The sequence below is a fragment of the Palaemon carinicauda genome, chromosome 7, assembly GCF_036898095.1.
Source record: "Palaemon carinicauda isolate YSFRI2023 chromosome 7, ASM3689809v2, whole genome shotgun sequence".
In the NCBI taxonomy this organism is placed as follows: Eukaryota; Metazoa; Arthropoda; class Malacostraca; order Decapoda; family Palaemonidae; genus Palaemon; species Palaemon carinicauda.
In genome coordinates, this window is record NC_090731.1 from 37,153,829 (window position 1) to 37,166,328 (window position 12,500).

Sequence of the window (12,500 nt, forward strand, 5' to 3'; positions counted from 1 at the left end):
AGAACAGTACAGAATTTCTTCGAGTTATCAAAAGGTTGCTCAACAAAGTAGAGCCACTACGACCGGAGGAACTCAGGAGGATAATGATCAAGGGCTTCTTGGGGGTTTTTGTGTTCGTCGGAGGTACGTGTATTCGAGACTGAGCAACTTCCTCTGTTTCCACCGTTTTCTCCTTCATCATGGATTTGACTTTTGCTGAAACAAGAGAGGAAATTAAATAGTAGTAAGAACTGAAATAGCAATTGAGGCATTCACAATACCAAGCATTTCCAGGGGCTGAACGAGAAAAACCAAAATCACAAGAAAAACGCGTTTGAAAATTAACAGTTTTCAAACACACATCTCGGCGATTTATTTATGGATTTTAAAGGTTTTGCAGTCTATGTATATTCAAGTACCCTTTTAAATGTGAAAAGAAGAATGTTTTTAGAAGCTATTGAAAAAAAAGCACTTTTAGCTCTGAAGACACTTAGAATTTTGAACGCCTCAATGGAGACCTTCTTTAAGACGACCAGAAGGTAAATTGGAATAACTCACTCAATTTGCTAATAGGGTTCTACACACCAACCAATTAAGGGAATCGACTATAGAGTGTTGGTTCAAGATTCAGATTGAAAACGGAAAAAAAATTGTTTTTTTTTTTCTTTCTTTAAGAGGGTATATGACTTCAAAGGAATAATATATATATATACATATATATATATATATATATATATATATATATATATATATATATATATATATATATATATATATATATCAATTGTTTCTGACATATTATTTCTAACTAAGCTACAACTCTAGTTGGAAAACCAAGGGGCTATTTAAGCCCAAGGGCTCCAATGGGGAAAATAGCCCAGTGAGGAAAAGAAATGCAGGAAAAAAGATAGACTATTGTGCTTGAGTGTACCCTCAAGCAAAGGAACTCTAACCCAAGGCAGTAACATTAAAATCCAAGACTTTTGGAACTACGTGGGTCTTGAAAAAACAAAAGCTTGATGTAACATATTTTGTGTCTGAACGCTTTCCTTGGACGATCAAATTGTTTGCTCAATACTTCTCATCACTGTTATTTTGCGTCAATTTTATGAAAGGAGGACTTTGCTATATCTCCTAATGATGAAAGTTTTGTGCGTTTTTAAATATTGCACAAAAAAATTGATGTCCAGGTAAAACACCCCCACCCCAATGTCATTATATATTGGGCGTGAGAGAGAGAGAGAGAGAGAGAGAGAGAGAGAGAGAGAGAGAGAGAGAGAGAGAGAGAGAGAGAGAGAGAGATCTTTATAGTTTCATTGGATGAATACTCTTTCCATTGTCTTGGATTACCTTATGGTTATATGGATAACGCTTTCTTCATTTTTTTTGGGGGGGGGGAATAGAAATTCTTATCATTCATTCTATTTCAAATGCAGAGCCAGATGAAACTTCCATCCTAATGATATTTGTATAAATCAGACTCTAATATTTCTCGTAGTACTTAAACATTCCTTAAAAATGGTTTGCACATTAGTAAAGGAAAATAATGTGCCATTTGAAGACAATTAGATTTTATAGACAATTAGATTTTGTACACAAATAGATTTTGTAAGATAATTAGATGACTTTGTAACAATTAGATTTTAAAAGATTTAAAGGTTTAAAAGGTCGCTCATGAATGGCAGAGGCTAAGGACAGTGACATTGCCCTACCAAGCAGGACAATGGCCTAGAGACTGACCATATATACATATGATCATCTCCCAAGCCCCTCTCCACCCAAGCTAGGACCAAGGAAGGCCAGGCAGTGGCTGCTGATGACTTAGCAGATAGGCCTTTAGGCTCCCCTAAACACCCCATCCTTAGATCATGTGGATGGTGAGGATACAAAGACCAAAGGAACTAACGAGGTGGAGCAGGACTCGAACCCCAGTCTGGCAATCACCAGGCAAGGACGCTTCCACCCAGCCACCATTACCAATTAGATTTTGTAGACAATTAGAGTTTATGAGACAATTAGATTTTGTAGACAATTGGATTTTGTGAGAATTATATTTCGTAGACAATTAGATTTTGTGAGAGTCTGATTTTGTGAGACGGTTAGATTTTTTGAGTCAATTAGATTTTGTGAGAATTAGATTTTGAGATAATTATATATTGTGAGAATCGGATTATTTTAGGCAATTAGATTTTGTGAGAATTATATTTTATAGGAATTAGATTTTGTGAGACCATTAAATTTTTGAGACAAATAGATTTTGTTAGACAATTAGGTATTGTTAGACAATTAGATCTTCTGAGTATCTGATTATTTTAGACAATAAGATTATTTCTAGACAATTAGATTTTGTGAGAAATATATTTTATAGGAATTAGATTTTGTGTGACCATTAAATTTTTGAGACAATTAGATTTTGTTAGACAATTAGGTTTTGTTAGACAATTCGGTTTTGTTAGACAATTAGATCTTCTGAGAATCTGATTATGTTAGACTATAAGATTTTTCTAGACTATCAGATTTTGTGAAACAATCAGATTCTGTGAGACAATTAGATTTTATGAGACCAATAGATTTCATAGCAATTAGATTTTGTGAGACCATTAAATTTTGTTAGACAATTAGATCTTCTGAGAATTTGATTATTTTAGACAATAAGATTATTTCTAGACAATTAGATTTTGTGAGACAATTAGATTTTGTGAGAATTATATTTTATAGGAATTAGATTTTGTGAGACCATTACATTTTTGAGACAATTAGATTTTGTTAGACAATTAGGTTTTGTTAGACAATTAGATATTCTGAGAATCTGATTATTTTAGACTATAAGATTTTTCTAGACAATTAGATTTGGGAGACAATCAGATTTAGTAAGACAATTAGATTTTGTGAGACAATTAAATTACAATTAGATTTTGTGAGACAATTAGATTTTATGAGACAATTAGATTTTATAGCAATTAGATTTTGTGAGACCATTAAATTTTGTTAGACAATAAGATTTTGTAAGACAATTATATTTTGTAAACAATTAGATTTTGTTAGACAATTAGATTTTGTTAGACAATTAGATTTTTCTAGACAATTAGATATTGTGAGAACCAGATTTTGTAAGAAAATTATATTTTGTGAGATATTCAGATTTTGTGAGACAATTAGATTTTGGGAGGCAATTCGATATTTCCTGTATCAAATTAAATGAAGAAAACTATCAATTTACCACCAAGACGATCTAATGATTTCCTTCGTCAAATATTGCATAAAATATTTTATTGTCCATTTTGCCATTACACAAAAAAACGAGAAAGCAAGATGGGAAAATGAAGGCAGATAAAGGTTTCCAGGGCTAGTATTAGAAATAAAATGAATGTATTAGGGTGTTCCTGGGTGGAAGTATGACCCACTAAGTAGGTCCTGGGTGTGAAAGACAGTGGGTAGCAACAAGATCGGAAGCACAATAAGATTAGTCCCCTTGTCACACACACATATATATATACATATATATATATATATATATATATATATATATATATATATATATATATATATATATATATATATATATATATATATATATATATATATATAGTTTCCTTCAGGGACAGACTGTCCTGGAGATAGTTTTCCAGATAACCGCAGAAATACATTTATTTTTCTCCATTCTTTATTTGGTGTCAACACGTGTTTCGGATCACTTTGTGACCCTTCTGCAGGACTACATTGAGTTTTATATTAAAGTGTTGTTCCAAAACTCAATGTAATCCTGAAGAAGGGTCGCGAATTGATCCGAAACACGTGTGGACACCAAACATCAAAAACTCAATGTAATCCTGAAGAAGGGTTGCAAAGTGATCCGAAATACGTGTGGACACCAAACATCCAAAACTCAATGTAATCCTGAAGAAGGGTGGTAAAGTGATTCGAAACCCGTGTCGACACCAAACATCCAAAACTCAATGTAATCCTGAAGAAGGGTTGCGAAGTGATCCGAAACACGTGTGGACACCAAACATCCAAAACTCAATGTAATCCTGAAGAAGGGTGGCAAAGTGATTCGAAACCCGTGTCGACACCAAACATCCAAAACTCAATGTAATCCTGAAGAAGGGTTGCGAAGTGATCCGAAACACGTGTGGACACCAAACATCAAAAACTCAATGTAATCCTGAAGAAAGGTCACGAAGTGATCCAAAACACGTGTCAACTCTAGCCATCAGAAACTCAATGTAATCGTGAAGAAGGGTTGCAAAGTAAGACATTGTTTATTCTCGATATAACGAAATTTGAGCAAAGCGAAAAATCTATTTTTGGGTGAGATAGCCATGTCGTCCTGATGGAAGGTTCCTTTAGGCAGCTTTCTAAGGGATATTTAGCTTCAGTGATACTCCCAGAGAATTAACCATAGGTCTCCAGAATTCTAACTCCTGGCGCATAATCCTTAATATATCTTTAAGGATATCACATAATATCAGGGGACGTATTTTTTGATAGGACACAGCAATCCTCACCCGGAATATATTTTACTCTTTGAGGGGGAAGAACGGCAACCGAAGGGGAGCCGTTATCAAGGTACAGGATGGACCCCCTCCCTGTACTACTATGGCACATTATTACTTGTTGCATTTAAGCAGGAATAGCAGCAGATAGAGTAGTTTCCGGTGGGGTCATCTTAAGAAAGAAGGGTGGGTCCATCAGGACGACATGGCTATCTCACCCAAAAATAGATTTTTCGCTTTGCTCAAAATCCATTTTTTGGGCTCAGCCATGTCGTCCTGATGGAAGATTACCAGAAAATTAACTTGAAAGTACTACATCTGTGGGTTCATATAAGTGCCTTTACTTTGAATGAGTTCCTTATATGGTCTCCTAGACCTTTATATATGACATTACCTTTATTTGTCATATCCACTAAGCTTGGAACTAGCTTAGGACTTCCTACCCCCTGCAGGGAAAGTGTTGACTTCTACTATAAGGATTCAAAGTTTGTATCTCCATAGGGACGGACGGTAAATCTTAGAAATTACCCTTCCCATAACTTGGAAATCTGTACTCTGATTTCACGTTGGGCCCTTCTAGGGTTTAATTAAAACTCTAGTATGCTTTATTCATCTGTAACTAAAATAGCAGCAATAAGACGCAAATACATTTAGTATTTTACCTTGTAACTAGATTATAAAATGTAGTTACAAAGGTTTGAATCTGATCCGGCATTGAAAATACATCAGGGTCCATATTTTTTCTTATCGACAAATATGTAATTTCATCGAAATAATGCCACTCAATGGATATGTGAAACCAAATCTGACTGATTTGTACACATTTTGGAAATGCATGAACACCGTGATGCAACGTTCACCCGGCGCTGGTGTTATCGGTCAGATATGCACCTATCTGGAACAGTGTGTTAATCATCGTTGTGATTTGCACTCGAGGGTAAATGTACCCATGCACCCGATGCACTGGAAAGTCCCAAAGCAGTTCACAGTTTGTCGCAGGGCTAGACGACAGGTTTTTTAACACTACCCACAACCACCACAACATGTTTTATTTCATGTACTTGCTTCGTATAGTGTCTGTAAAAGATTTGGTTGATCTCCACCTAGTGTATGAGCGGAGTCTACCAAAGCCCTTGCGATGGAAGAAGTACCGTGAAGAAGCAATTTTCTTAGGATCGTGGCCTGCGGGTGAGCTGTCAGGATCCACTCTGCGAATAAGTAGGTGACCATTGTTCTCAGTTATTTTAGGGATAGATTTTGATCCTGAGGTTACACCTTAGAAGAGCTGTCCTTCCTTGAAGTCGGAAGTTCTACGAAGATAGACCTTAAGACACTCTACTGGGCATAGAGACATCTTCCTTCAGTGGGCAGGTTCTCCAAGGACCCCACCGCTAGGTGGGCAGCTCGTTCTCGGCCAGAAAGGCAGGATCAGGAAATGAGTTCAGTTATCCTGGTTAAGAACTGAATGTGGCCTACATGCCTGAAAGGGCCAATATTTCACTAACTCTAGCCCCTGAGGCTATTGCGAACAGAAAATTTACTTTCTGTGTTAGTTCCTTTAGAGTACAATCCTCATTGTTTAGGTTCAAAGCATAGTGCAAGACTTTGACCAACAACCATGTAATGGGCTTTGGAGGGGTTGCCGGCTTGGGTCTAGTGCATGGTTTGGCACCTTAAAGAAGGTTTCGCTTATAAGGTCTGTCTCAAAGGCGTATAGAGGAGGTCTAGTCAGGGCCGACTTACACGCGGTTATCGTAGTGGAAGTGAGGCCTTGTTCAAGTAGGTAAAAGAAGAAAGAGAGACAGAAACCTATTGAAATTTCTGTTGGTCCCCTTACTTTCCCAAGGGTTACCCCTTTCTTCCAAGACAATTCACATTGTCTCCTGGTTGGACTTGACTTGTACTCTACAAAGAAGTTGGCCTCATTCTTCCAGATCCCAAACTTTTGTTCGCTGCTAGGGCAAAAAAGTCATGAGACACAGGTTGTTGGTTCTGCACCAGTTTGGATAAAACTGGGTACGGCAGAGGAAACAGCTTCGGTTTCAATTCTAGAACTAGAGGAAACCAATTGATTTTGGGCCATTTGGGGGCCACTACAGGAGCTGTTCCTCTGAAGGATCTTAGCTTGTCGAGGACTTTTAGCAGTAGATTGGTTGGTGGAAACAGGTTAATTTGATTCCATCCATTCCAGTCGAGAGACATGAAGTCTATCGCTTCTACTTAAGGTTCTCGTAAGGGGCTATATAACGAGGTAGTTTCTTGTTGTCACTCGTTGGGAAGAGGTTGATCCGCAGTTCCGGAACTTTTATCGAAAATAAATGAGAATAAGTCTGCGTCTAGGGACCATTCTGTCTCTATCGATTTTTACCTGGATAGGGCATCCGCCGTCACATCGTGGATCCCTTGAAGGTGAACTGCTGATAAATGCCATCTTCTCTTCCTTGCCAGGTGGAAGATGGCTAACATCACGTGATTGATGTTAGGTGATCTTGAGCCTTGTCGGTTTAGACATCATAATATTACCTTGTTGTCCAGGACCAGTCTGATGTGGACTGCTCTGAGAGGGGATAGCCTCTTCAACCTAAGAAAGTCTACCATAGTCTCCAAGATGTTGATGTGAAAAGTTTTGAACTGGTGTGCCCTTTCCTTTCTTGCAAATGGCCTCCCCATTCTTCCAGGGAGGCATCCGTGTGTATCACCACTGATGTTTGTGGTGGTCGCAAGAGAATTGTACGTACTAGGCTCTCATTTTTTGACTACTGCCTTAATAGCGTGCGCAATCGGGTCGGGGTCAACCTTTGTTGATCTCTTCGAGTGTTTGATGAGTATCTTCTCCAGACTCCTGACACATCCTTAAGCTGTGCCTTAGCCCCGGGTCTGTCACTACTGCGAACCGGAGAGAGTCCAATACTCTTTCCTGTTGGCGTCTTGAAATCCTCTTGTGCTGGATTAGTCTCTTGATAGATGCTGCTATTTCTCTCCTCTTCTTTAATGAAATGGAGAGGTGGTGTGACTGCAGGTTCCCATGGATTCCTAACCATTGAAACTTGTGAGCTAGAGAAAGGCGAGACTTCTTGCGATTGATCTTGAAGCCCAGGTGTTCCAGGAACTGGATCACATTTCCGGCCGCTTGCAGATAAGTAGTCTTGGATGCTGCCCACACTAGCCAATCGTCCAGTTATGCTGCTACTTGTACTTCGGAGTGTAGTTGCTGGACGATTGTGTCCGCTAGCTTTGTGAATACCCTTGTGGCTATATTTAGTCCAAAGGGCATGGCTGTTAAGACATATTTTGTCTTCTGTAGCCTTAATCCTAGGTAGGAGGAGAGGGGGCGACTGACTGGTAGGTGCCAGTAAGCATCTGCCAGGTCTATTGAGACTTTGTATGCCCCTTTTTGGTAAATGGGTCCTTCTGTGTTACAAGGTAAGCATCCGGAACTTGTTGTTCTCGATGAACTTGTTGAGTGGAGACAAGTCTAGAATGACTCTGGGTTTGTCCGAGTCTTTCTTGGGAACACAAAACAGCCTTCCCTGGAATTTGATGGACTTCGCTTTTCTTATTACCTTCTTGTTCAAGAGTTCTGAGGTATATTCTTCCAATAAGGGCGTGGAGTGTTGGAAGAATTATGGAAAAGTGGGGTGGATTTTTGTTCCATTTCCAACCAAGTCCATTCATAATTTGGCTGTGGACCCAGGGATCGAAGTCCAACGATCACGAAAATGGAAAAGTCTGCCTCCTACCTGGAACCTCTCATTGTTTAGAGGTTCCTGAGGACTTGTTTCCATGACCACGTCCTCCTCCACCCTTGGGGGCTTCCGGAGAATCCTCTTTTTGGGCCCTTACCTTTGCAGGGACGAAAGATGGTCGAGTGCCTTTCAGAGCCTGGATTAAAAACAGGCGACTGGGCTACCAGCTGTTGAGGGACCATCTGGAAGGTGGTTTGCGGTTGGGTTACCATTTGAGGCACCGTGGTCATGGTCACGGTCGGAAGTTGTGCAGGTCTAATGAAGATTTCCTCCTTGAGGACATGCCCCACTTTTGGAGAAGGTTCCTATTCTCTGTGGTGGCTTTGGCAAAGACTTCTTGGACCACTTCTTGTGGGAAAGGGTCTTCGCCCCAGATAATGTACATGATGAAATCAGTTTTCAGGGTTCGTGTTTCACCATTGCTCCGGCAAACACTTGCTCTCTACAGGTCCTTTTTGACCTGACAAAAGCATACAAATCTATCACAAAGGTGGGGCGTTATTTAAGGCCTGCACACATTTCCAAGCAGTTCTGATGAGACAGGGAGGCGGCAAGTCTTTCTTTCGTCTCCTGTTCCCTTCTCAAAAGATGGTCTGGCAACTTTGGATGTTCTTATTAAACTGCTGGCCTGCTATTTCCGGATCCAACTTCGAGACGAAGAAGGTTAGATGTACCTCTTTCCACTTCTCCTCGCAGGTGGGCATAGCTAGAGATAATGGTTTGCATTCCTCTAGAATTTGACTGCTCTCATGACACAGTCTAGGGCTTTCCCCGAAAGGGGAAAGGCTCTGGACGAAGAAGTAATGAAGGTTGGGTACTTCTTGCTCAATGCTGAGACTTTGGAGTTGGCATACCCGGCTCCTTTCAGGGTCTTGGTAAGGACGCCTATAGTGTCTTTGCGGGATGCAGGTTCATCTTGCAGTCTCACTTAGCAATCTGGGTACGCTGAAAGCTGGGCCAGAATTGAAGTTCTTCAAGGGGTTTGGCCCCCAACTTCTCGGAGATATAAAGCTTCCCGTTCATCATGGGCATGTGTTCCGTATACCTCCAGGGATTGGTTTCGGAGGAGTGAGGGAGGTCATATACTTTAAGGGGCTTAGTAGAGCCCCTGGAAGCGCCAGGGCGTTTCCCTTCCTGTACCTCTCCCTTCATCTCTTTGAGATCTTGCTTATTGTCCTCTTGTTCCTTCCGGAACAGTGTCAACATCTGCTGGATTGACTCTAGGAGCGCTTCGCTCCAGCTGACCTGTATAGCCAGTTAGGGAGTTGGGGCTGAAGAGGTTGACAGCACAGGTTAATATGCCGACACAGTGAGCAGAGGGCCCTCAGTCACTGTCAAAACGGATCCTTCTTCCTCCTTAGGTGGTTAAACCATTTCTTCTTCAGGGCCTTCTTGCAGTAGGTCCTCTTCGGTGTCAGTGGATACCTCCGACTTCCGTTCTTGGTGGATGTCCAAGCCTTGTAGTGCCTTGTTGATATCCGCGTCCACTGTCCGTTGGATAAGGGAGGCTGGACCTGTACCTGAGGCACAACCGTACTGGATTGAGCCTTAGGGAACAGCAGGGACTTTAGAGATTCGTTAGGTAGGTAAGATCCCAAAGAGTTCTTCTGGAAGCCTCATATTCACCTTCGAAGGGTTTCCCTTGCTGTATCCCTTGACTCCGTGGTGTCAGGGATATCTTCTCCAAAGCTGTCAGTCAGCAAGGTCGAGCAGTTGGAGCAACCCTTTGGGTCCCAGTATCTCAGGGATCCAGATACAATGCAGCAGGGGGCATGAGACCTGTACATCGTATGCCCAGAAAAGTCCTTGTGGTTGCAGAACACAACTGTACACTTCACCATTGGGTCCTCCTGTAAGGGAGAAAAGGGGTAAATTGAGTACTTAGTTGTTTATATCATTGATATAATGTATACTTAAAAATAGTAATGCTTACTATTATATTTAATAGCTTAGGATAGTGAGCTAGAAAGGAAATAGGAAAGACACATATCTGTGTTTCCTCTCCCAGGCAATTGCTGTGATCTCTGTCAATATTAGTATTCAATTTCTTTATAAGGGAAAATACAGAGTGGAATAACTCCCGTACGTAGAGCCGGAGTCAGTGAATATTTATACTAACTCCTCCACTTGTAGAATATTAATACTGAACGGTGATTTATAAGTGTCCCGATAATCAAAGGATTCATCAGGGTGTTATTATATGGTCCCAACAATAGACTGTGAAAGGATACACAGAATATGTTAGAAATACTTGCACTACTGTATTATTGTATACTGTAGTTTTCTAACTGCTGTATTGTTATATACTGCAGATATACTGGCTACTGTATTGTTGTATACTGTAGTTTTACCGGTATACTACCGGGGTTAGGCTAGTGCCTGGCAACACTAACTAATAGAGAGAGAGAGAGAATGGAAAGGAGGATTTCCTATTTTATGGTTTAGCACAATAATTGGAAGAGTAGGATGGCTACTGCCGCCTACTATCTTCTTCCCAGAATGAGAGTTCTAATGGAAGGGGAGCAATGCATCTGATTCTAGCTTCCATCCAGCCACAATTTTTGCAGTTGGCTGTACTGCCGGTTGCATGGTTTGTGGATGGCAGTCCACGAGAGGACTGAAGAATTCTCAACAGTATAATGGGTTTCCCACCGGCAGCCGTCAGGGCCGGCTCAGTCTTTCCCCCTGGGGCATCCTCTTCCGGTGAAGGAAGGACATAAGGGGGAGTTGGCCGAGGCAGCAACCCAACCGCTGCTGGTAGGGTCCCGGCCGGCAACTTAGTCAACCCGGCAAGCCGGGATGATGGTAGAATACCGGCCAAAAGAACATTGTGACGGCTAGGCCGACAATTAAGGACAGAGGGGGGAGGGAAAAGGGTCTTATAGTTTTCAGGGGAGAAAGGCGGTGGCGAGCATGCCTCCTACTTTCGTCTGTAAACCAAGGAGGAATGGCTTTCTATGCTGATGCCGTCGAGGTCGGCAGAGGAATAAGAATTCCACTGTCAGCGACATTGTCGGCTACAAGGGAGAAAGGTGGCGGAACGTATGCCGCCTACTTTCGGTTGTAAACTAAGGAAACATAGCTTCCCATGCCGACAACGTTGTGGGCGGCAGAGGAATCATGATTACCCTGTCGGCAACATTGTCGGCTGCAAGACAATACACCCTGAGTTATCGTCATACTTCGAAGCCGGGATACTCGGCGGCAAAGAAGATCAACGGCAAAAACTATCTAAGTCAAGCCGGAGTTAACTACTCGGTGACAATGACGAAAGATAGGGTTGCCGCTTAGGATGGCAGCGCTCAGGGGTGAGGAGGGGTTTATCCTCTTTTCTTTAAAAAGAGAAACATATCGAATTATACCAATAAAGTCTAGGGGATATATATCTCCAATCGAATTAATAGGAACGATACAAGAGGTTAAATAACGCGAATTACATTACTAACGTATACGAAACGGGTTAGGCTAGCCTAACTTGGGTGGGGACCGCGGCTACGAGTGATACCACCGGGGTCTTCCTTGCATACGAAAGTAACGTTACATATCAAAAGAGGAAATATTATATGTATGCAATCTTCACTAGTATAATTTGCCTAACAAGCTAAAAGTTTCTTTATAGCTAAATACCGGGAGCGTCGCTGTAGTGGTTTACGGACTGTGGCTAGAGGTAGCACCCGAACTGCCTAGTGTCCGAATGCCGACCACAACCCAACGTTCACTACACAACAAATATGCAACGGTGGAATACCCAAAAATCTAGGTAACAGGTCAAGAGAACGGAGCACTGGGCACCACCCCTTGATTTATACTGGGTAAGGGGACCCAGCTAGAACCTTAGTTTCTCCTTTCATTTATCCTGCCTTGAGCTTGCTGAATAAACAGGTAGCATGATCAATGATTCATTTCTGGGAAATTAGTAGAATTTATATAGCAATATATTCTTTAGGTAAGATGGTTTCCAACTTGGGAAAAAAATGTCAGAACATTAGGGGAAAGAGAAAGAATTTTTTATACTGACAATAGGACACAGTGTGGGAGGAAAAAATTATGATAAAGGACTTATTAGAAAGATTAAAAAAATCAGTGGCTGAGAAGAGGGACACAGTGGTGTAAGGAACTGGAATGAAATGCTGTATTCATAAAAACAAGCAAAAAAATATTTATTTGTAAAGGAAAAAAACTGTTAGGATTACATTAACATTATTTTGTCAAATCCCAGTAAGCAATTAATGGAAACATTAGCATCCCTTTACACTCCAGCCACACAATAACAAGATAA

At 41.0% G+C, this 12,500-nt stretch overlaps 1 protein-coding gene across 1 annotated transcript in view; it reads right to left on the reverse strand.

Moving 5' to 3' along the window:
* Positions 1–12,500, reverse strand: part of LOC137643552 (carbohydrate sulfotransferase 1-like) — a 41,707-nt gene that overhangs the window by 935 nt on the left and 28,272 nt on the right. The window contains exon 2 of the mRNA XM_068376286.1: positions 1–195. This exon is cut by the window's left edge and continues 935 nt beyond it. Within this exon, the coding sequence (XP_068232387.1) occupies positions 1–195 (195 nt within the window). The remainder of the gene's footprint in view (positions 196–12,500) is intronic.